The 26,190-nt window shown below is 43.5% G+C and overlaps 1 protein-coding gene across 1 annotated transcript in view; it reads left to right on the top strand.

The window, feature by feature from the left end:
* The window catches only part of LOC147113508 (methylated-DNA--protein-cysteine methyltransferase-like), a 442,117-nt gene that overhangs the window by 116,550 nt on the left and 299,377 nt on the right, over nt 1-26,190 (top strand). The window contains exon 3 of the mRNA XM_085994688.1: nt 3,377-3,516. Coding sequence (XP_085850814.1) covers nt 3,377-3,516 — 140 coding nt within the window. The remainder of the gene's footprint in view (nt 1-3,376; nt 3,517-26,190) is intronic.

The following is a 26,190-nucleotide window of genomic DNA, read 5'->3' on the forward strand; positions in this document are numbered from 1 at the left end:
GCGCTACAGCTGGCAGCGGATAAGGGAGCCCCGAGAGTCTCCAAGAAGCAGAAAAGAAAAAGACGAAGCAGAAGACGATAACCATCTAAATCATTATCACTTCTATCAGATTATGCACGTGGGCCCCACGAAGGGGGCCAAATCAGTTGGAAAGTAGGAAAAATTACCAAGGCAGTCCAGCTGTTTGTAAAATTCAGCACTGCTGGTTCAGCAGGACGGAAGTTCAAGCTGTTAAGCCAAGGGAAAGACTATTGGATGAGTCACGCTAGAAATGTGAACCGGCTACACCACAGAGATGTTGTTCGGACCGAGTCAAGACCAGAGACTGAATCTGTGAACTGTTCCCGCAGAGACTGAATCTGTGAACTGTTTCCCGCAGAGACTATATCTGTGAATTGTTTTACATGAAGTTGATTATATGTTATGTTTAATGGGGAATAAGTATGTTGTAAGCTAAAAAGGGAGGATTGTAGTGTATGTACCCATCTACCTTTAAGAGAACTATTGTATGTAACCGTTCACCTTTAAGAGAACTATTTTAGGTGTGGCACTACTTTGTTTGGCTTCTGTATACGGTAATACCGACGGTGACCACACCAGTATATAAGTGTTGTGCCAGGAGTTATTGGGCAGATTCGCCCTGACCTTCGAATAGTAAAGTCCTGTTTTAAGTTACTCTTGGAGTCTGTGCATTAATTAACTAAACAACCCACAGACTTTACAACTTCAATTATGGTATCATGAGGAAATAGTCTGGGTATTATATAAATAAAAACAGAAAATGCTGGAGATACTCAGCAGGTCAGGCAGCATCTGTGAAGAGAGAAACAGAGTTAATGTTTCAGGTCAGTGACCTTTTGTCCGAACTGGAAAAAAGCAGGAAATGGAATAGAGTTTTAAGCAAGTAAAGGGGCGGGGGGAGGGGATGAAATAAATAAAGTTGATTTGTACACCTTGAGTTACCTGATGTAAATGCAAACTTATTAATGACAGGTTTTTCTTTGCTCAAGACCCTTTCAACACTGCATGTCACATAACATAACCTCTTTTTGAATATAATTTTGTATAGGATAATATATTCTTAATTGTAAGATATTAATATTTATTTTTACATTGCTGTTACCTTGCATATACAATTCTGATTATACCATTGACGATTTTTAATATTTTGAACTGTCATGCCCTAGTAGCAAATGTTAAATCTTGCACCATTATCTGTACATTGGGGATGTTCTCATACAGCTCAAGAGTGTTAAGAGTGAGGCAAAAGAAATGTCAGTTGGTGTTAACAACAGTCTATACTTCTGTGAAGTACAATATGTTAGAAAAAATAAAATTGAGTATATGAAATGATGGACAAGAAAAGACCAGCTGTTCCATTGCGACTGCCCCTCACAGTTACGGTGCCTTAAGCATCATGATTCACAACAGCCCCACCCACCAACAGCCATGTCATCTCCTGGGAGGCAAAACAACAGATTTTTTTTAAATGGCCAAATTAGGGAGAAAGAAATCTGGAAAATTTCTCTCTGACTCCCTTAGGCGATCAAAACTAATCCAGGATCAAAATTAGTCCAGCGCAAAAACATTAACTGACAACTCGGGACTGGATTTTCCTCCTTGGCTGGTTTACTACTGGAATGGCACTGAAACTGCACTCCTGCCTGGCCTGTGTTACACTTCCAAGAACCATTTGATTTTTCTCCGTGCACCTGCATTACATAGTCGTGCTGGACTCCCATCAATATTAGCCTGGGGGGTGTGAGGGAGAGAACAATCTGGTGCTGCTGCAGCAACAGAAAGGACCGGGGCAGCCAGTTTTGTATCTGCCTCAATGCCATGTCTGAGGCTGGTACTACTTCAGGGTACCAAGCCCACAAATTTAAAATCAGTTCGGGCATTGTTGTCTGAGGGAAGGAAGCCCATGCAGGGCATGATCCAGGCTCTGTGGAAGAAGGTGGACTTGTCAATAAATGCCATCTCCCCACAGTGCCAGAAGAGGTTAACTGACCTGGCCAGAGCGTCCACCTTAATCAGAAGCAGTCCTAATTTGTAACAATGCACTGTAATAAGCATCTTTCCTAGTTGCAGCCACCTTGCTATACTGCATTAAACGTCATCTGTAACTTTGGAGCAACATGCTGAAGGTACCAAAATAACCTTTGCATCCCCTTCCTTCTCCTGTGAGTGTTCCTTTACTCGCAGTATATAAGTAGGAGACAGTATGCTATTATCTCATTTCCAGCATCTGCTCTTGGCCCCATTTAAGGAATGCTTCCTGGCATCTGGATTGCATTCTGTTTTTGTCAGCTATGGCTCAGTTGGTAGCACTCTCGCTTCTGAGTCAGAAGGTTGTAGGTTCAAGTCCCACAAAATCTACGCTGACATTTTAATGCAGTACTGTGCGCAAATTGGCTGCTGCATTTTGTACATTACAACAGTGATTACATTTTAAAAGTACTTTATTGTAAAACACTTTGGGATGTCCTGACGTCGTCAAAGGTGATTTATAAATCCAAGCCTTTCTTTTTTTTCTTTCATACGGTGGCACACAGACGTTCACCTTCTCTACTTATTAATGGGGAACCAGAATACAGCCAAAGACAATGCAGTGCCACCTCAATCCCCCAGAACCTCCAACCACTGTACAAATTGGAGGCTAGCACTGACAAGTCACACAATAGTAGGCACCAAGGGAAGGGATGATGGTCTTTAACATTAGGAAGGTTGTCAGATTTATTTTCATTGAAATATTTTTTATCAATGATGGGAAATGTGCAGTACAATTTGGGACAGGATGGGGGAATGCCTACGAGAAGGAGTAGTTGAATTTTTCCTGAACGTGAGCTGTGGTAATTCTGGAGGAAGAGCTACGTGTCAGCAAAAAATTGAGTTCAGTTCCTTGCCAAAGGGGAACCATGATAGCAGGATTCATTTAGCTGAAGGTCTCCCTTGTGAGCTCTGCCCACAGCTGGCTAGCAGCTGGCACAACTCAGTTATTGCTTTGTGAGGGAAGTGCAACCTCATCTAGCATTGCCGCATTGTTAGGTTGAAGTAGAGGTGTGGGTAACAGCAGGTAGGGGATCTGGTCTTGGGAGAATTCGGGAGGTAAAAGGAGAAAATAAAAATATTATGTAAACAAAAATTGTAAATGTCTAATGCTAAACATTCAAATCAAAGTGAATGTTTTTCCACCCATGATATTTGGTATCTAAACTGCTACCTTGTTCAAATTTTTCTGAGTACAAAGATATTACTGAACCATAAGTGCTCAAAGGATTAATTAATATAGTTTAGCAATAACTATTGGCTGCTATTAGGACAGTTGGGGGTGATTGTTTAAGTACTTATAAGGACCTGTGATTTTTTTGTGTAGGTTGCCAAGAAGATCAGCACAAGCGACTGCAAGCAAATGACAGCAGCTCTGCAAAGTCCTATTGGTTCCATCCAAGTATCCGGCTGTGAAGAAGGCATTCACTCCATTCAGCTCCAGGCGAGTTTTGTACCTGAGGACAGGTGCGTACATTTTAATTGGCCTTCAGTTATTTGATTAATTACAGCTATTGACAGAGAGAGAGAAAAGCCCCCCATGTAATAACACATTTGATCAAACCGAAGCTCTTTTATCAACTAATAAACCAAGAGTTTACCTTGAATTAATACACAGGTTTTAAAGAAAAAGTAATTCTCTGAAGTGCCATAGGTGAATTACTTAAAAATGTTGAAGTTTGTGTTTTGCTGCCACTGAAGCCTTACCTTATCTGCGTTCCATTTACTAGCAACAAAGTTTAAGCCAACATTGGTTGTTCACTAAAATAAATGAAAAATGGTTGCGTTGATCATTTTGAGACATGAAAGTTCAATCATAAACTTTAATTGAGTCTTAAATGAATTTAACGAAAATTGCCATTACTAGAATGGCATGGCACAGTCTGTGGTTACATTTTAAGTGTATTACAAATTACAAATGAATATGCTGAGATGTTGAATTGGATTTTGTAAATAGAAGCAGTGAAACTCATTCACAGTAACTAGAGTCTCCTTAAGTAAACACATTCCAAAAACAATAGTGAATAAGAATTTTAAGGGTTAAAAGAACTATCTGTCTAAAAGTGAATAAAACAATGCTTTATATTATGGAAGAATTTTTTAGTATGTCTTCTGTCACATATTGCAATTGAATTGAAGTGAAGGAAAGATGCTGTGAATTATTCTATTGGGCCAGATTTTGCTGAACAAGTAATAGCATCTGAACGATGCACACATTATTAATGCATAAGTCAGCCAGCAACTTGTGGCGAGGAAGAGACCCCCGTGAATTACGAATCGCCACAAGTTGCTGGATGATTTGTGCTGCACCGCCATTAGCTTTGCGAAATAGCATCTCACTCTTAACCTCCGATGATTTTCATAAAGTTGCTGCGATCGCACATTAATTGCCCATTAAACTTGCCACAGAAAGTTAAGTCTAGTAATTATCAGCGTAAGTACCTTTTTAACAATGTGATCATTGTTAATGATTGCCAATCAATCTCTCTTGCCCAGAAAGTAAACAATTATATGTGGAATCTCATTCCTTCAGGTTGTGAATTGCTTTAGGAGATTTTAAAAATCTCAAATGTAAATTTTTTTTTTAAATTCTTACTTTTTTTGTCTCTTTTTTCTCTCTCTCTTAATCCAATCTTTCTTTACCTCCCTTTATTTCTCTTTCTGTACCTGATTTGACATTGAATTCACCCACTCTAATTCACTCTCCTCCTCAGTCCTTCCTCTGTTTCTTTCTCAATCCTTTAATCTCATTGGTTAAGGAGATACACTGCTTGTCCCATTGTTCACCAAGGTCCCAGATGCCTTGTTGCCCTCGGCATGCCGATATCAGCTCACACTTCCAGCGACTTTGACAATACACAAGAACAGCTGTACCTTCATGCGATTTAATAAATGTGATACCTTTCAGTAGTTAGTGCATATATCTGTATTATGGTTCCATTGGCTTGATAAGCTCTGAGAGTGTGAATTTTGCCCTACAATGTGCTTTACAGCTGAACTGGAATGGAATATAGTGCATGTTTCTAGCTGAACAGATAAATAGTCAAATGTAAATTTTTGTCACAATGGAGTATTAAAGTTTCTTAGCTTCTGCATGTTAGAATATGCTTACCTAGACTTAAAAACAATGTTGCTGGGATCAGTATACTATGGTTGATCCCACTTGATGGCATACAGAACCTTATGGCTGCATAATCTGTATTATTTGCATTTTTTAACTGAGGCAAGCCAATATCCTCGACCCAATCATTGAAAAATCCCTTAGTAGTGTAATCTGTTCCACTAATATGCATCATTTGGTACAGCAAGCATTTTTTTTTTTTACATCATTTACTATTTAAGATGAAAAACAATGTCCCAGAATTTGTATAATCAGCAGATTGTGTGTAATAATTAGACTAGGTTCCTAACTGCAATACTTATTCTGGAGTTTATGAACACTGTTCTTCGACTGACAGTTTTTATTGTAGTACAAATGCTTAACAATTACAGCATTACAGGAACATTCAGCCAAGATATCTGAGAAAAATGTTGAGTTGGATTATTTTGACATGGTTCATATTGTTAAAACGGATGACAAAGTTCTAATATATTAGATAACTGAGCTTCCTTGTACAGGAAACTTCGCGATATCCGGCACCGACGGGACCGGCGTGATGCCGATCTATGAAAACTTCCGGACAGACCAGCGCTAATGTTGAAGGATACGGAGGTTTTCATCTCCGTATCTGACAACAAACACTGTTGCTTAGCAACAGCTTGTAAACAGTCGGCCCGTACCTTGGAAGCGCCTCTGTAGCTTAGCAACAGCTTCAGAGAGGCTTTCCAGAGACTGACTGTTTAAAAAAATGCTAGGAGAAGAAAAATAGAAGAAAAAAAACCTAACAAAACGGCTGCTGATTTCTGCCGTTCGATCGAGGTTTCCGGACATACAACCTCCAGATAAACCAAAGTTTCCTTTACTTATAACTACTGGTGGAGTGCAGTTAAATCATTAGGATTTAGAGTTCATAAAGGACGTATATCTGAAAATAGCCGGTAATATGTAACGTACAGTTCTAAAATTGAAAATCTTAGTCATTGAACTGTTCAGTTGTTTTTGAGTTTAACACAGGTCCTAAAATAGCTACATAAAATGGCAGATTATTTTAAATATTTTATTTGATCCTTGTTAACATTATTTCCAAGGTACAAAGTAACTGAATATTTGAGATCTGCTAAATTCATGTTTTGTCATTTTTTGAGGTAGGAAAAGCCATGTTCCACTGGACAATGGACTGAATTATTGACAATTATGTGCCTTGAGAGCTATAACTACTCTTAAGATGGTATTCTTTAATCATTTTGGTTAATAGCCAGAGGGAGGATTGAGCAGCACACTAGGATCAAAGACGTTAAAGGTGAATATGTTATTAGCTTGAAAATGCACAATGCTGATTTAATGTGTTGTAAAACATTGCATCCAAGGGGTAGAATGTTTGCCTAATGTGGCACAAATACAAACTTTGGGCAGGATTTTCATTGGGCCGTGGAGGTGGGATTGGAGGCGTGTGGGGGGTTAAAATCCCGAAATCGGGGGTCCCGACCCCAACCTGCCTCCATGCCAGTTTCAAAGGAGGCAGGGACCCGCCTCTCCGAGGCGGGAAGAGGATTAGTGCCAATTAACTGCCTGTTAACAGGTAGTTAACAGGCAGTTTTTTGCCTAGTCCCTGTTTTTAATGTTGAAGTGTGGGATTCCCGACGGCTCCAAACCACGCCAAGTTAGAGGAGGCGGACCATCGGGATGAAGGGCTTGGAGGGGTCGAGATGTCCGGTGTTCAGGTGAGTGATGGGTGCATGAGTGCAAAGGTAAGTGTGTTTGGTGTGTGTAAAGTGTTTAAAGAAGTTTTACATACCTTTATAGCCTTCCTTCCTTCAGGTCTCGGGAGTTCCTCATCTCACCGGCACAGAAAGCAGAATGGCTGCAAGCTGTCAAAAATTGCAGCATTCAGCTTTCTGTTCCGGGAAGATCTCTAAATCATCCTGAGAGGAAGGAATTAACTTAGAATACAGATTGTCAGTGTTTGACAGCTTCAAACAGCTGTGAAACACTGATATTTCATCTGTCAAAAGCTCTTGACATGAAATTTCAATCTGTGACATCACCTGTTGCTGGGTGGCCCTTAATTGGCCTGCTGAGCCCGCTGGACAGGCTCATAAAGATCAATCAAGTCAAAATCGCGTGGGTTGGCTAGAACTCGATGGAGGCGGGACTACAACCCCGAAAGTTGTAGTCCCACCTCCTACCCGACGACTCAATGAAAATCCAGCCCTTTGTCTCATCTCAAAATAAAATGAGTGTGATTGACTTGGGTGTGGCTCAGGGAGGTTAACAGGCATGCGAAGTAGGGAGTCACTACTCGGTTAGCAGCATGGAGGCAGACCGGCACTTGATAATATACCTTCTCTTTCCTTTAGCATTGAGGTCTCTAGAGTAGCAAGGTATGACCATGGATTACAGGGTTTTCGACATGGATGAACTAAGGTCAGCCAAATGGTTGTCCTCACCCATATTTATCTCATGGACATTAAAGCACAATGGCATTTTTTAAAGTGATATGTTTTGGAGAAGGGATGAACTATAGGGCAGCAGAGTAAGGGCAACAGAGGGAGGTCAGCACGCGATAAAAGGTGTAAATAGACGATGTTTCAGAGGTGAAAAAAGGTAGTCTTGGTGATGGACTGGATGCAGGGAAGGAAGCTCAGCTCGATCATACAGAATGCTGAGGGTCCCCACAACCAGGTGCAGTCTGAGCAAGTCGCCTGACAGAGTCAGAACTAAAGGAAGGTAGGTGCTGGTGAGATCCGTGAAAGACGACTCAGTTTTGTCAACTTTAATCTGTAGGAAGTTTTGATTTATCCAGGACTTGCTTTTGGACAGGCAGCTGAACAGTACAACTGCCATTAAACGGTGGCTGTAGGGAAGTAGAATTAGGTCCTGTTGGCATATCTGTAAAATCTGACCCGTGTGACTGTGGATGATGTTATCAAGGGGTGGCAAGTAGCTTGGAGGGACTTGAGGATGGAGCACAGGCACAAATCAGAGGTACCTGGGTGGACAGGTGAGGAAAAACCGTTTAAGGAAATTTTGTGATTGGATTGGAACAGGTAGGACAGGAGAGAGCAGTATCATTGAGGTAGATGACAGAAGTGTGAGGTGAGAATGGAGTGGTTAGTATTTGAGGACATGGAAATGTTGAGGAGGATGAGTGGCATAATCAGTGGTAACAATCACCGAGGATATAACTGGTGATTTTGCCATGGTTGCTTTCTGCTGTGACCTGTGCATAATTTGAATTGCGGGAGCAGGATCTAGCGAGAGAGAGAGATAAGCATGCAGTTGGTGGCAAACACGCATTATAAGACCTTTGAGAGAAAAGGGGAGGCCAGAAATAGAGCAGTCATTTGTAAAGATAGAGGGGTCAAAAGAGAGCTTTTTATTATAATAGTTCTGCATTAATATGAGGAACATAAGGAACAAGCTACTGGAGTTTGAAGGTTGTGAATAAAATCAAAAGGTAGATATAATTGTCTTAATCAAGAGGTGAATAATCTCAAAGGATGGGGACACGTTTCATATAAAGGAATTCAAATTTTTTTTGAAGATGCAGGAAAAATAACTTCAGGAAGGCAGGGTCTGACTGGAGTCAAAAGGGTTGATTTTAGCCTTCGACAAATAAAGGTCACTTTGCGTGTCAATAATAATTCTAAAAGCAGAACATCAATTGCGAATTGTTGTAGACCCGTGGAACAGCAAGAAAAAATTATACAGTTATTTCATCAAAAATGTGTCAGACAAAGATAGGAGAATAATTATGGGTGATTTTTAATTACAACAATTTGCATATATTTCGGTGCCGATGGGGCTCTCAAAGCATATACTATAGGGGTGATTTTAACCCTACCCGCCTGGCTGAAACTGCATGGGCAAGGCAGTTAGATTGGGTGACTTATCCGCCAACATCCCGCACTGCTCTCGTAGTGTTAATCTGCTCTTTTAAGCAGGCTTTAAAGACACCCACTTAAAGCCAGTGGGGTCCTTCTTCAAATTTACAGATCAGGTAAAGACGGCGGGGGGGTGGGGGCGAAGAGGATCCACAGCCAGAAGAGGTCCAAATCGGTATGGTTTTTTACTTTTTGTACGTTCCTGTGGGGCCAGGAGGAGTAGGTGTTCTCCTCCAGGCCCCAGATGTTTAGCCCTTCCCTGTCCCGGGCTCCCACCTTCCCTCTGCGAGACCCTCCAAAAACCCCAACTTACCTTGTTGCCGGCAGCTGTTCCTTTGATGCCACTTTTTGCCCGTTTTGGATGGGCAACTGACTGGCGGCATGCAGATGAGACCCGGGAGTTAAAATTGCCCAGGCCCTGGCGCCACCACCCCCCCCCCCCCAACACACCGCCTGTTAACGTTAGGTCCATAATATCTCAGGAGAGATAAATTGATCAGTAAGACTGGTGGGGAAAACATTGAGGAAAGACAGTGCATTAAGGATATATTTATGAGCGTGCTAGTAAATGCACATTGTGGAGAAACAGAAGTTTGATATCAAAATTTGGACCTAAATAATGAGATTACATATAGAACAAATAAAATTAATATTTTGGAACAAGTAAGGTAACAAAAAGAATGAGGGAATTTGAAAATATATAAAAGTAAAGTAACAGATCCTGAAACAATGTGGGGAATTTTAACCCCCACAAACAAGTGAGTTTGGGTCAGGTGGGAAGTAAAAATGTAAAAAAATTTCAACACTTGAACCCGCCCACATCCGGTTTTAACAGAGGCAGGACTGGTGACAGGCGACCAACCCGTTCCCAGGAAGTGGGTCGCTCATTTAAATATTTTAATGAGGCTGCGTGCCTCATATATTTACTCTGTTCCAGCTTAAATGTTGGCCAGATGGATTTCCCAGGCCTAGGGAAACCCGGCAGCTAAAGGGAGACAAGGACTGCTGCATGGAAGAGCTAAGTACTTTTCCAGAACTGCTTGTGTGCCAGGAGGAGTAGGAGTGCTTCCCCCAGCTCCCCAAGCAAACCCGTTAACCTTCACAGCGATCGGAGCACACCCCCCCCCCCCCACCCCCCACGATCCAATGCCCTCCCAATGTCCACCACGGCCCACGATCTCCTCCCAGCCCCCTCCCCCCATGTTCTCCAAGGGTCCTCCGCGATCTCCTCCCCTGATCTCTCATAGAAACATAGAAGATAGGAGCAGCAGTAGGCCATTTGGCCCTTCGAGCCTGCTCGCCATTCAATGAGATCATGGCTGATCATCCAAATTCAGTACCCCGTCCCTGCCTTCTCCCCATATCCCTTGATCCCTTTAGCCTTAAGAAATATATCCAACTCCTTTTTGAATATATTTAATGAACTGGTCTCCACCGCCCTCTGTGGCAGAGAATTCCACAGGTTCACCACTCTCTGGGTGAAGAAATTCCTCCTCATTTCAGTCCTAAATGGCTTACCCCTTATCCTTAGACTATGACCCCTGGTTCTGGACTCCCCGGCCATCATAAACATCCTTCCTGCACCTAGTCTGTCCAGGCCTGACAGAATTTTATAGGTTTCGATGAGATCCCCTCTCAATCTTCTAAACTCCAGTGAGTATAAGCCCAATTGACACAATCTCTCCTCATACTTCATTCCTGCCATCCCAGGTATCAGCCTGGTGAATCTTCGCTGCACTCCTTCCATGGCAAGAATGTCCTTCCTCAGGTAAGGCGACCAAAACTGCACACAATACTCAAGGTGCGGTCTCACCAAGGCCCTGTACAACTGTAGCAAGACATCCTTGTTCCTGTACTCGAACCCTCTTGCTACGAAGGCCAACATACCATTTGCCTTCTTAACCGCCTGCTGCACCTGCATGCTTACCTTCAGCGACTGGTGCACAAGAACACCCAGGTCTCTTTGCATTTCCCCTTCTCCCAATCTATTGCCATTCAAATAATAATCTGCCTTCCTGTTTTTGCCACCAAAGTGGATAACCTCTCATTTATCCACATTATAGTGCATTTGCCATGTGCATTTGCCATGTTTCTGCCCAATCACCCAATCTGTCCAAATCGTACTGGAGTTTCTCGACATCCTCCTCACAGCTTACCCTCCCACCCAGCTTTGTGTCATCTGCAAATTTGGAGATATTACATCCAATTCCCTCGCCCAGGTCATTAATATATATTGTGAACAGCTGGGGTCCTAGGACCGATCCTTGCGGTACCCCACTAGTCACTGCCTGCCACTCGGAAAACGACCCGTTGATTCCAACTCTTTGCTTTCTGTCCGCCAACCAGTTCTCTATCCAAGTCAATACCTTGCCCCCAATCCCATGTGCCTTAATTTTGCACGCTAACCTCTTATGCGGGACCTTTTCGAAAGCCTTCTGAAAGTCCAAATACACCACATCCACCGGTTCTCCCTTATCTATTTTACCAGTTACATCCTCAAAAAATTCCAGTAGATTAGTCAAGCATGATTTACCTTTTGTAAATCCATGTTGACTTTGTCCGATCCTGTCACTGCTTACCAAGTGCTCTGCTATTACATCTTTTATAATAGATTCTAGCATTTTCCCCACTCCTAGCCTCTTCCACGATCTTCTCCTCCACCCCCCCCCCCCCCCCCGCAATCTCTCCGGGTCTCCCATCGATGTCCCTCCCAATCTATCCAGGCCCCCCGCATCGATGTCCAATCCCGACCTCTGTATAGCCCCACTGCCCGTCGATGTCCCCCCACCCCCCCCTTCCCCAACCCTTGATCACTCAGGGCCCCCTCATTGATGCCCCCCGACTCCTGATCTCTTTCCCCCTCATCGAAGGCACCCCCCGATCTCTCCCTCCCCCCTCTCCACTCACCCTGACACACACACTCACCCTTACACACTCACACTGGTGCCGAAGGCCTCCCTACCCGACAGCTAGTTGCAGCCAGAAAACAGAGTCCAAAAATGGTAATCAGGTCCTGCTGTTAAAATCAGCTGGACCTTGGGAAAACCCGTTCTTCCGCGTTTCCCGATCACAAAACTGACCCGTGCTCCCTTCCCGCCTCCTGGTTAATATCGGGCCAATAGTTCTGGATAAAGAGAAAAGTGGAAAACCAAATTGCATGAACACTGGGAGAAAAAAAGGACACTTCAGTATGTTACAGTATTTCCAAGTTGGTAAAGTATTAACAAAGAAACAGGTTCCTTAAGAATGAGGAAAAATTAGACCATGAGGAGGCAAATAACATTGCCATGTTAAAAATACTTTCTCCCCTTTTCTGAAGCTGGTGACTGAAGGGTTTAGTTTTACAGTATCTCACCCAAATTGTCATCCTTCAAATCTGAGCCTGTACAGCGATTGTGGACAGGTCTTCTGACCTGAGGATGGAAAAATTACAGTCAAGCCTGATCCTATTCTTGCCCAATACCTCCACCATTGCCCGAGCTGAGGACAAGTAACTCAGCACAGACCAGGGATTGAATATTGGGACTTTTCCTAATCGGTATGGTTCAGTATCACACTACGATGTTTCAGTATCATCCTGTGGGGTATGTTTAACCATAAGGGAATGCTATTGCAGAATTTTTTAATTATTTAGATTTTTGAAAAGAAAAAAGGAGAAACTCCTGATTCAACAGGGAGTAGAGATATTCATATATTTGATGCCAGGGCTGGAGGGAGATGAAAATAATCTTTGTCGGACCTGAACAACAATGTCTGTGAGGCCTTTTTGTATTTCTACTTTTTATGCTCAATTCAAACAAATGAGAATTGAAGTATGTTAATTTAAATGCTGAGAATATAATGCAAGATATGCTGGAAGCCAATAAATTAATCACTGGCCTAGTGTATATTTTTCCATGGAATAGCATTGACATCCTTTATCACCGTGTCCTATAACTAGAGGTTCTATGGACAGTGTGGTAGCTCATAGAATTGTAGAATGATACATCACAGAAAGAAGCCATTCGGCCCATCATGCCAATTAATCAAACTCACCTGCTCTTACCCCATAGCCTTGTAATTTTTCTCTGCTCTGCCCTGATCTGCTCTGTTGCGTGGTGTGTGTGCAGTTAAGGAACCCAGAAGACTGGTGTATCTTTGACAGAGGAGGAATAGGAGACCAGGATTGAAAAGGACCAAGCAGATGAATATCCCTCTGATAAATCGATAGCAAAATACTGCAGATGCTGGAAATCCGAAATAACAACAGAAAATGCTGGAAAAACTCAGCAGGCCAGGCAACATCCATGGAGAGAAAATAGAGTCAACGTTTCGGGTCAAACCCTTTGTCAAGACTGGAAAAGCACAGGAAATGAAATAGATTGAAAGGCCAGGCTGGGAGAGAACAAAAGAGAAGTGAAGAGACATTAAGAGGTATTCAAAATGAGACGAGATGGTGATAGGACTAGCGGAGACAAAAGACGGCTCCAGATTAGGTGTGAAATGCGCTGGCAGAATGAGAGACAGCTGCCAAGTGGGAGAGAGAAATTAAAAAAAGGGGGGGGGGAAGGGCCAAAACAAAGGTGTGGATAAAAAATAAGTAAAAATGTAATGGGGGCCGAGGTTATGATCTGAAATTGTTGAACTCGATATTGAGTCCGGAAGACTGTAAAGTGCCTAATTGGAAGATGAAGTGCTGTTCCTCGAGCTTACGCTGAGCTTCCGTGGAACAATGCAAGAGCCCGAGTACAGTGACGTCTGAGTGGGAATGGGGCGGTGAATTAAAATGACATCCCTCTGATAAATCCTGGTTCAGTGTCTTGGGGAGACTATGAACGTGGCAACCATGCCTTGCCTGAAGGATCCTACAGAAGCCCCTCTCCAAATATTCCTGAGATACAAATACAAAGGAGGCAACAGAGACATCAGTTCACATTAAACCATGAGATGTGTGTACAAGCAGTGAAAAAATACTGTAATAGTTCAAGCATTGTGATGAATGTAACATTGCTAGCACTGGGCTGGCAGTAACTGATATGTAATATTAGCACTGCCATCAGATTTGCTTCTAAAAGCCAAGAGGGTAACCTAATTGGAAACTCCTCTGTGAGATCTATCTGTAATCATTCACATACGTTCAAGAGAGGCTGCTTATGCAGCCACTAATAATCTTGCAGTCAGGGTCAGGATGCCACTCTAGGCCAGATTCAGCATCGAGGACATTTCCTCCTGAATCTTCATGGCTTCCAACACTTCACAACATCAGGATCATGTGGCCTGAAGCCATTGTGCTGAGCCTGGATGTTGTTCTTCACATTTAAATAGTTTAATCTGTGTTAAGACCAGGCTTCAGATGGAGTTAATTGGTAAAACCATGTGCTCTAAATTAAAAAGGTGAAAATAGCATTCAGAGCACATTTTATTGAAACCCAACTCCCTGATTAGCATATTGACAGCAGAAAATAGCACACAGTGCTTCAGTAACAGGGGAAGGTAAAGAATGAAAAATAACACAATAGCGAAAACACCAATTCCAGTACACTCTTTGACAACAAGCCAAGCTGAAATTACAACTGTCCTGTCATAAATTGCCCTGGAGTCTTAAGGCAAAGTGAAAATTCTGTGCAAGGCATGTTCCTATTAATATTATTACCATTTAACTTCTAGCTTGAGAAAAAAAAACAATTTGTAAGTCATTTCTAATAGCCGCATGATGATATAAACTTTGATTTGCTTACACAACACGGTAATAATAGTCTGCCATCTGTGCAGTGTACATGTTGCAAAACTAACTTGTGGAGCAGTGTGAACAGTTAGTGACCACAGCTTTATAAATTTCCATATAAAAATGAACTACAGCTAAATTGAAATATCTCTACTATGAAGCCTGTAACACAGTTCAGAGGAGAGAAATTCGTCCACGTCGCGTCCGTTTATTGGATGAAAAATATGCGTGGGGGTGGTGGGGGGGGGATCAATTTCGGGTCACAACATCTAGTGCCCAATCACCACTGGAACTGCGCCGACTTCCAAATGTCCAGGCTGCCTGTCTGAAACAGGCATTAGAGGGGCAGAATTCAATGAGGCCCGAAAACAGTCGCGGGGATCGCGATGTGTGATCTGCCCACGCACGTTGAAACTAGCGAAATTTGTGCTGCTTGCTCATTACCATGATTGCAGCGCTGAGCTCAGCACTAAATGCGCTGCTGGTTGGCTCAGCGCTCAACAGGGGCCCCAATATCATGTGCAGCCTGCTCTCTATTTAAAGGTTGCCTGCTGAGTCAAAGGCTGTTCTGCACTTCTTAAAGGGGAGGTGCTCTGTTACAGCAGCACCTTGTTGCTGGAGCTGGAGCAATGTGTCTCAGCAGGGGAGAGAGCGGCACCCTGGTTCTCAGATCCAGCACTGGAGGCCTTGGTGCAGGGGGTGTACAGGAGGAGCCAGGGCCTCTACCTGCAGGCAGGCAGGAGGCCTTCCAGACACACACTGTGAAGGCAGTGGGGAGAAATTGCTGAATCTGTCAGTGCCAGCAGTCTTGCCCCCAGGACATGAATCCAGTGCAGGAAGAAGTTTAATGACTTCACTCGAGTGGTCAAGGTCAGTGAATGCATCTTCAAATCGCCATATCCCACCAACTGCACCACTAGCCGCACACTCTGCTCAATGCAGCACACCCCCATCACTCATCTACCAACAAGCTCTAGCAATCGCGTCTCATACCTCACAATCATAGCTTCACCTCACCACACTTACCACTGCAGCAAGCCTCACAATCACATCTCACACTTTGCACACAATGCCAACTATTCAACCTTGACGGGCACATCGCCTAAACTCATTGCACCACACTCACTGACACACTTCCCTTTCTTTTGCAGGCTAAGGTGGCTCATAACAGGAGAGAGCAGGAACAAGGAAGCGGGGTGGGGGTCAAGCACGGCTGCACAACTGAACCCCCATGGAGGAGAATGTGCTGGAGATCATTGGAGAGGCCGTCACTGAGGCCGTGGTGCTGGGCGAGGCTGAAAGTCCTGATGATGACGGGATGCTCTACCTAATCCTTCTTCTCAGATCCCACTTCCCCCTCATCCCGCAATCTCTTCTCACTTATAAGCTGCTGATGGTGTATGCATGGACATCTTGCTTTCCTCCCTCCCCTCACCACAACCCGACTCTTGTGCCTTTCTCCTTTCCGATACCCAAGAACTGCCAGCAGCCCAGCCTATGCAGCAAGAAGTAGAGGAGGAGAGTGATGGAGAATAAGAGGCACCATCACTCGATCTGACACTCCCGGGCACCAACTCAGAAAATGGCACTGTGTGTACTTTAGAGGGTAGTATAGAGGTGGGATCTGCATGTGGTGAGTCACCGGGCACAAGTGGACTACAGCTAGGCCAGGGGGAAAGGGTAGCGCAGATGCACACGGGTTCTGCTGCATGGGACTCAGACGAGGACTTTGATGCGCAACCTTCACAAGAAGGGTGATGGGCATGCACACAAAAATGCTAGTTGCAATGGCATGCCTGCCAGAGAACCTCTTGTCAGTGTCAAGGAGCATGGAGAAGTCCGGCTCCAACATTGATTGGGACTTTGCACGGAGCTTGGATCCCATGATTTCCTGGATGGAAGTGATGGGCAACTCCATTAGAGAACTTGTGGGCCCAACCATGATGCTGGGGGTGATGCGCGATGTCGCAGCTTCCATTGCAGCACAAGCAGAAGTGACCCAACATCTGAGTGCTGCATTGGAAGCTGAGACTGCTCTCATGCAGGCTCAGTTTGCTGCCACGCGAGATCAAACTGCTACCATCGTGGCTGGATTTACTAGTGCGGAAATGGGCTTGCAGGGTCTCATAGCAGTCCAGCAATCTGTGCTCCAACAGATGGCTAGGAATGCTGAGGCACCACCCCGGGGGAGTGGCAGTGGTTCCGTGGAGTAAGAACCTGCTCTACTTTCTCAGGGTGACAGCATTCGTACTTCCACCACTGCCACTCGGCCAGTGCCATTGCAGTTGCCTGTCAGCCAGCCAGCCCAGACTGCTGCCACCCATGGCGGGGTGGTGCAGTCTAGGCCCAGAGCTGCTCGAGGTCACCCTGCAAGGCCATCTGCAGTGCCCCCCCACGGAAAGTCAGCAGCCTTCCACCAGCCATGCTGCAGCCACTGGGGTAGCACTGCGTAGGAGCACTAGAATAGGCAAAGGAACACAGTAGACAGACATAAGGGATAGTTGACTTTGTAATGCTATATTGGAATTATTCTTTTATAAATTATGTTTGTTTTGTGGTGGCTTTCATTTCAGCATTGTGCCCAAGAGGACGCTGTGATGTTCTGTGACAGAGGGATGGTAAGGTGGGGAAGTGTTGTGCAATGGGGATCTGGGGTTTCATTCAGGGGAACTGGAGTCTGATGATGTGCTCACAGACAGCTCGTCCGGGATGGAAATTTACAGGCCTTGTCCTCATCCTCCTCCTTGTCCTTGTCCTCCTCGTCCTCCTCCTCCTGCTTGTCCTCGTCCTCCTCCTGCTCGTCGTCCTCCTGCTCCTCCTACCCGTCCTCCTCGTCCTCCTCCTCATCCTTGTCCTCGTCCTGCTCCTCCTACTCGTCCTCCTCCTTGTCCTTGTCCTCCTCGTCCTCCTCCTCCTGCTTGTCCTCGTCCTCCTCCTTGTCCTCGTCCTCGTGCTCCTCCTACTCGTCCTCGTCCTCCTCCTTGTCCTTGTCCTCCTCATCCTTGTCCTCGTCCTCCTCCTTGTCCTTGTCCTCCTCGTCCTCCTCCTCATCCTTGTCCTCATCCTCCTCCTGCTCCTCCTACTCGTCCTCGTCCTCCGCCTTGTCCTTCTTGTCCTCGTCCACGTTCTCCTCCTCCTCATCCTCCTCCTCTTCCTGCTCCTCCTACTCGTTGTCCTCCTGCTCCTCCTACCCGTCCTCCTCCTCCTCCTCCTGACGTGGTCACTGAACCTGTGGTGGCAAGAGTTGCGCCCTCATGGTGGCTAAGTTGTGGAGGATGCAGCAGGCTCCCACGAATTGGGACACCCGCTCCGGCGAGTACAGGAGAGCTCCACCTGAGCGGTCAAGGCAGTGGAACTGTTGCTTCCGCACCCAGTGGTCTGTTCGATGAGGTTCCTTGTGGCAGCATAGCTGTCATTTTATGAGTGCTGGCCGCGAGTGGCGGGGTTGCAGAGGGGAGTCATCAGTCAGGTGTAGAACAGATAGCCCTTGTCACCGAGCAGCCATCCTCAGGTTCGATGTGGTGATTGGAAGATTGCTGGCACAGCGGACTGGCACAGGATGAAGGCATCATGACTGCTGCTGGGATAGCGGGCATTCACCATCATGATGTGCTGGGCGTGGTCGCACAGCAGCTGCACATTGAGTGAGTGGTAGCCTTTGCGGTTATGGTACATCTCAGCATTGATATGCGATGCCCGCAAAGCCTCATGTGTGCAGTTGATGGAGCCCTGCATAATGGGGAAGCCTGATCTCCTGGCAAAGCCACATGCACACTTCTCCTGCTTCTCCCTGTTTCGAGAGAAGACGATGAAGTCCCTTCTCGTAGAGTACAGAGCCTCTGTAACCTCCCGGATGCAGCGATGGACGGCGAGCTGTGAGATGTTTGCTATGTCACCTGCTCCAGTCTGGAATGATCCACTGGTGCAAAAATTCAGGGCCATGATTGCCTTGAGGGCCACTGACAGAGCAGTCATTGCCCTGCTCTGAGGCTGCAGGTCTGGTTCCAAGAGGTGGTAGATTTTTGTGACCACCTCCTTGATGAAGCAGAGCCTCCAAATACACTGCTCCTGGCTTAGGTGCAGGTAGGAAAAGTGCTCCCTGAAGACCCTAGGTGGGTAAGGCCTCCTGCTTAGAGCCGTCTTCTTCCACCCTCTGCGAACAGCTTGTCTTTGCTGCCTCTGCTCCATCTCCCTGTCATGCTGCAGTGTGAGGGGGACTGCACGTAGAGCCCCCATGACTGGGAGCAAGCGGGGTAGTCAGAGGCCTTCCAGTAGGAGCCAACACCCAGCAACACTCCCTGCACATTTTAGCAACGTTATAAATGTCTTTCAGCAATCCCGTAGCGATATAAACTCTGCAAGAACCAATACAGGAGAAATAATCAACTTACCTGCAAGTTGGATGTTTCCCTTTAAATAGCGCTGGTGGGGGGTTCCTCGTGCAGCTGAACCTGCGTTCATCTGTGCATGGTTAGGAGAGGGCATTGATTGGAATGGCGATGTCCTGTTTGCTCCACAAAAATACCACTGCCGCTGCTGGCCTGGGCTCGCCCCCTCCCCTCTGGTTTACCTCTGCCCCCAGAATTTACCTATGCCTCGGCTTGGCACCGAACCTGGCCACATTTCTCAAGACCCCAACTGATGAGTTGCATCGGACAACAAATTGGTGTTTACGGCTCACCGGGTTTATGGAGATGAGGCCCGAGGCCTAATTTCTAGTGAGCCTTGGGCCGACGTCATTGGGCTCGCATTCCAGGCCCAAGGACCATTTTGCGCCAGTTTCTAGCACAACATGAATTTCTCCGCCTAGCTTCTTCAATTTAGCTAACAAATTGCTTAAGATTTATTTTCTTTAAGCTTATTACATGATATAGGCCCCTTGATTGTGTTATAACCTTGTAACTCCCCCCACTTATCCATTATTCCAAATATATAGGTCATGGCGGCATTGCATTATTTATTTTTCTTCCTGGAGTCAGACCCATATTTGAGGGTCTACTGTGCAAGTAAAGGGTAAATGCAAATTAATCAGCATCATCTTTTCATTAGTTGCTCATTATAAGAGCTTGTTTTAAATATTCTGGACTCCTTTTTCTATGTTGTATGAAAGATGTGTGAACATTCTCACAAAGAATTATTTTTAACTTCACTGCAGCAAATGTAAGGAAATATGAAAATATCAGTACAAATGCTAAAATAAAATTACTAATATTCTGATATGGAAATGTATAAAATGACCTGTTTTGTTTCCCTTGACATCTTTCCTGAACGAGGCTGAAAAAATATCCTTCAGCTGTGCAATTGTTGCAGGAGCTGAATTTGACTCATCTGACAAGAAATCCTAATCCTGTCAATTTTGTAAGTAGAGAATCCCCCTTGACAAAAAGTTGAAGTGCTGACAAACGAATGACTTGCGATCCATGTCTGCTCATGGGAAGTCCATTTTTAAGCCTTTAGGACAATAGCCAGAGGCAAGGTTGAAATACAAAACCTTGCAGGTGAAAAGCAGCAGTTAGTTATCTAGAAAATGCCTAGCAGCTTGGACTGTAAAGAAGCGACCATAATGTGATGTGTTGGATTTAATGAAATATGATATGTTGTTATGTATTAATATTAGCAAAGAAATGTTAGCAGGTGTTATTCTAAAACAACTTAATTGTTGAAAATAAAAAGTAATTTAGCACATTCATAGACAATTTAACACTGTCGTAGGTTACATTACAAACTTCCCGTACCAGTTCGCCTGCTCTTTCTATTTATTAAAACTTTTCATGCAGTAAAAACATTTTACTTGTTAATGAGGGAAAATGGAAGAATTAATGACATAGAGTTGGATCTTCCAAGATGTCTCCTGTAACCATGCAAAACCATCTCCCTTTTCCTGTATGTAGTTTAATTTCTGTGTTAAGGTTCAGTAAGCAAATGCAAATAGATTTAATGATTTGCATCAGTAGATCATTTCTCAGTATAATATCCTTTGCTATTTTGGTCAAGGACTTTTTCTTTAGTAAGCTTCACCTATTTCCTAGAGCAAAAATTATTAATATTGGTAACATTAAGATATGTTCAAATGAGGAGAGAGATGAATTTATCATGTAGTTACAGTCAGATTGGTCCATCATCTTTCCAGTCAGGTTAATTGCAGCAGAGGATATGTAAAGTACATTGCATGTGAAAGAATGCATTGGGAGTTGTGAAAAATAATGGCCTTTAAAGCATTTCATTAAACAGCCACTTTAATTTAAAACTTTAGGAATTCTTTTAAATATTTATAATTGTAAAACTTTTTGGGGAGAACGCCAGTATTGCATTAAAGCTACTCTAGTTTTTTGTACAAAGTGTACCTTGTAGAATGGCCAATGTTAACTGATAAATACATTCTTTATTGTGTGCTTTTTGGAAAATGACCTGTTAAAATGCATTAAAATATAGAGACTTGTGAAGAACTGGATTGCTTCATGGTTGTTCTTATTCCTTCCTATCCTTGTCTTTTTTTTCTGAACTTCTTTCATTCCCTTCCTTTTTAATTGATCCATGTTCTAAGTGAAACTAGATCACAGAGAAGAGGACATTTAATTGAGCTTTGTTGGATGATTTGATTCCAAGCAAAAGAAGGAACACATTTCCAAAGTCTCCCAGCACACCTGTGAGTTGCGATGTTTTAAGTGAATTTCTTCGGCGTCTTATTCCACCACTTGAATTTCCCAGAGCTGTGTGATTGACAAAATATTGTCAGAATTTGCTAGTGTGTTCTTTGCATATCAAGTGCCTCTAAAGGAGCATGTAGCCACCACCAAATGGCACAACACACTCCCAAAATGTTTCACACAAATTTTAGATCCATAGCATTGTGCAAAAAGCCTGTCCTGTGATTGCTGCCTACCATCTCAAAGCATTTTCCTTGCCCTTGTGCCTGCTGTGTTAAGTGCAGAAAATGGGTAATGACAAAGAAAGTACCTTATTGGAAATTACAAATGCAGTTTAGTGTTTTTTCATGAATAATACAAAATTATATATATATTACACAAATATGTATATAATTTTGTAACCCCTACTGTGATAGATGGTATTGCATAGTAACTGGGATATTTTCCCTAATTGAGAATAATGTTGAAATGTTTTATAATTGAACCACATTTAGTTCAGGATACTGCAGATCATTTCATGAAATAAACTGTTGTTTTAATTTTTAAAATAAGATTGTTAAAAGAAAGTGCTGCAGGTAAGATTGGAGCTTTGCTCTTTGTGGAAGCTTGGAGGAGTGGAAGATTTACAGTGCAGAGGCTTAACCACCATTCCCATAAGTATTAATTTTAACTCTACTAATAAGAAACTGTGCAAAAGTGGAATTATGAGTTCACTAGTATCCTATGAAAGGTCAGTTGTTAAAAAGGCAGAGTCTGACATTCTGAGAAAAAGGTGCCTTCATTAATCATCCTGAAATTGTCAGCGTAGAATTCCTTGACCAATAAATACAAGCAAGCTACAAGCGATTGTTTTAAACAACATTGCATTTAATAAGATTATTTTGGACAGAATAAAGTGATTAAATTATGTTCAGAGCTATAAAATCTTTATCATATTTCAAGGAACGTTGTGGGCCATTTTTCTCTTATCTTTGTATATGTAAATGATAATGTAAATTGCCTTACAGCTTTATGTCTCTCTTTAATGCAATTCCATCAGTTTTTAGATTTTATTTTTCTACTCCGTGTATTTTAGGCATAACATAGTTTTACGGGATGAATTACTCTTTTAATAGTCAAATAAAATCAACCAGATGTTTCATAATGCTGTACTTCTTTTATCTGAATAAGGAAATGTATTAATTTATACATCTTTTAAGGTGTTATAAGGACTTCCAGTAGGTATAGTGTTGGTAAATTTTCTCGTTTCAATACTTTTTGTCTTAAGTTTGTTAAAAGAAAAGTACATTTCTTTTCCCCAATGGTTCCTTTTGTTATGTAGCTTGGCATTCTGAATGAGCTTCTTTTGTAGTCAAAATTACAGTACGAGGGGTGTGTAAGTTATTGTTTGAGCTCTGGACTTTAAGGCTACCCAAAATATATGCTTCAGATCAAAACAGTTGTGTAAAAGTTAGACTTTGCAATATGGAGAATTGTTTGTGCAAACACTCAAATCTTTAGTTTCTGTTTTGCACCATCAAACACCATTTCCAACATGAACACTGGGCTTGGAAGTTGGCTGTAGAAATGTTGCAAGTCCTTCAGGCCCAATCGTGCAGCTGTAAGGCTCTAGTAGCATGAAAACATTCTGAGCACCATCTTTTCTATATTTGTTTCTTTGACATGTTGTCGATGCTGTTGCCTTGTTAAATAATTCTCAAGACCTTGAAATTACCCTGTGTTAATGATGGCAGATGAACACTTTATACATTCTTATGACATTCCTTACGCTGCTATTTTAATGTGGAGTTTATTTTTAATGGATTAGTGCCTCCATTAAAATAGCTGACAAAGGAATTTCATAGCATATGAACACTTAATGTCTATGTAATAGCATAATTTTAAGGCCCAAATGTTTATACAAAGTGTGTAGTAATCATATTTTATTTCTTAAAATACATATTATTATACAATATTTTCATTTCATTCAATGAAATATATGAGAAGTTCCAAGATAGACCCATGTTCTTGTGTATTTGATTTATCCCCCTTCACTGCTGCAAGATGTTCTCTGAGTAGCATCAACATTTACAGTGGAAGTTGCCTATAGTGAACTCAAACTAATGAAACTGTGTTAATATTGAAAAAATGTCAATGTCTCAATTCACTTAACATATGACTGAATGGCGTAAACTCCTTTTAATTTACAATGGAACCACTCACTTGTAGTGAAAATCTGAATGCTAATCTTCAAGACTGTGAGAAGGTCTGGAATCCACCCGACAGATCAATGGAAGTTGGTGTCTCCAGTCATAAAGCACTTAATCTCCATCTGTGCACTGATTGATTCTATTATTTACATGTCTTAAAAGCGTTCATTCTAGTTCAGCTGCTGGAAAAAGTCAGTCATGAAAGCAGTTGATGGATTATAAGTTCTCCGTGTAGAACCAGAAGAGAGCTATGAAGGTTTAGGAATGATTATAGACTTAGATGATCAAATAATTTATGAACACTCTGGCCGCGATTTTGCCAGTGGAGGCGGGATTGCGGCGGGAGAGCTGATTGGTGGATTCCGGACCTGTTCCCGGCTGCAGCCGCTCTGTGAATAGGATTTTCAGTTAATAGGGCTTGTTAAGCCTGCCCTGCGGGGTTCCCGGCCAATTAAAAGGAAGCGGTCTGATGACGTCATTTTATGACCACGGCCGCATTGAGGTGCTGCAAACACTGACAAGCGCTGCACAGAGGTGCACGCCTGCACCCAGGCTCTCCCATGACTCCCTCCATATGCTTATGGAGGGAGTCACAGCACGTAGGGAGGTTCTATTCCCTTCCAATGGTGGAAGAGACCTCCCCAGGAGACCAACGCAGCCTGGTTGCACATTGCACAGGAGGGCAAAAGCAGCGATGTTGTCAGGAGGACCAGGCTGCAGTGGCGCCAACCTTTCAATGATCTCAGTAGATCATGAAACGTTACTGCAAAGCCACACTCAACCTCATCCTGCTGTGCCACTCATCACATACCCATAACTCTGCCTTCCCTATCATACTCCTGCACATCCTTACTCACACCAACTTACCTTGCACCTCCACCTATCCCTGTTTACCTACATTATCACTTTCCCATCTCACTAGCCACCCCTCACACTCACCCTCATCCTAGTGCAATCATACTAACTAACAACACACAAGGGTAGGCGTTTAGGTGTTTTATGCAATGTTCATGTAAATTTTCTGGTAATGTGTTGTCAAACATTGAAATCTTTATTCTCAACTCTATGCCTTATTATACAGATCTGTGCGCACCTTTGGAAGTGTCTTAGTGAGTTGCAGTGAATGGTGAGACATAACGGTATCCCCCGCAATGGTGATGAGTGTGAAAGGAATGGCTTGGTCATTGTAGGGATGCTTTATGGTGCTGGTATTGGATGGTGTTAACCTGGCTCATCATGTGGCAGCCACATGGGTGTACAGTGTCAAGTGAAGTAAATGTGGCCATGGTGATGCCATCGCTGGCCTCCCAGGCAGCAATGTTGTCGGGTGCTGATGCCATGTGTCCTGTGCAGCATCAGGTGATTGCGGAGAAGGCTCGTATTGTTGTTAGTGTGCCTGGTGATGTTGGTGTTGGGGCTGATCATGCAGGGATTCAGAGGACCAAGGTGAGATTTTTGCAAGAGCACCAATGTTGTTGGAATAGATGGCAGCTGAAGTTGAGATGACAGAAGCGATCTGTCAATGGTCAGAGAGCTTGCTCCAAGGAGGTGACCGTGGATAGTTTACTCCAAACACTTCCAAACTGCATAAAGCTCAGAAGTGTCTTCCAAGTCCTGAAGGCTCAAGCTTCTGACATTGGAAAGTGACCAGCTGTGAAATGGCAGCTTTCATACCACTTTTGCAGCTGCCACTATTCACAGCAATGGGGAGACATAGAGAACCCGACCTACTTACCTGACGTGATCTCCAAATGACGTGAACCCCGTTAAAAATGTGGTAAAAAAGAAAAAGGCTGGCAAAATAGTGGTGAACAAGCAGTTGAGTATCTTAAATGCTTCCCCCGCCACTTGGTGTCAGGTCTGTTCTGAAATCGCAGACCCGACACTTTGGAAACTTACGTGGAGGCAGGTTCGCAGAGTTCCCAACCCGCTGTCAATCATTTCGATTTTGACGGTGAACCCACCTCCGAACCCGCACTCTGAGCGCCGGCAAAATTCAGCCCTCTGGTTTCATTCCTGTTGAGGCCCTGGGTGTGTCTGCTGTCCAAAACAACAGCAGGAATGCGATCATTTATATCTTAGTGTTACATGATAGGATAGATTGACAAAATGGTGTTGAATCCTGGAGAGAGCCAATGGCAGAGGTAGAGGAAACTGTGAAAAGGATTCAGCCTCAGAAAGGTGTACTTTGGATTATAGCTATACAAACAGAAGGAATGCTGTAAGTATGACCTTGTCCAGCTCCACAACTGTATAATAGGTGGGCCTACTCCATCAAAATCAGAAACACTCTGAGATATTGCCTGGAATTTTCATACCCTTAGCGCTGTGGGAGGTGAGATGGTTGGGAAGAAATGTTCTAGAAATGTTACTTCTCAAAGGTTTCAACTCCCCTCCCCCCATCCCACGCCCCCCCCCCCCTCAGAATATTATTATAAAATAAAACCAAGTCAAGTACACATTGTACAGTCCTTTGGATGCAGCAGGCTTGCTGGGCCAGATATCCTTTCCTTATTGCACACTTTATGATCTTACCTGAAGGATTTGACTAAGCTAAGAGCATTGCAAGGTAAACATTACTTAAAGAGTAACTACTTCACACTTAGAATTTGTAATT

The sequence above is a fragment of the Somniosus microcephalus genome, chromosome 8 (assembly GCF_052327205.1).
Source record: "Somniosus microcephalus isolate GS21.2 chromosome 8, FLI_Smic_1.0, whole genome shotgun sequence".
In the NCBI taxonomy this organism is placed as follows: domain Eukaryota; kingdom Metazoa; phylum Chordata; class Chondrichthyes; order Squaliformes; family Somniosidae; genus Somniosus; species Somniosus microcephalus.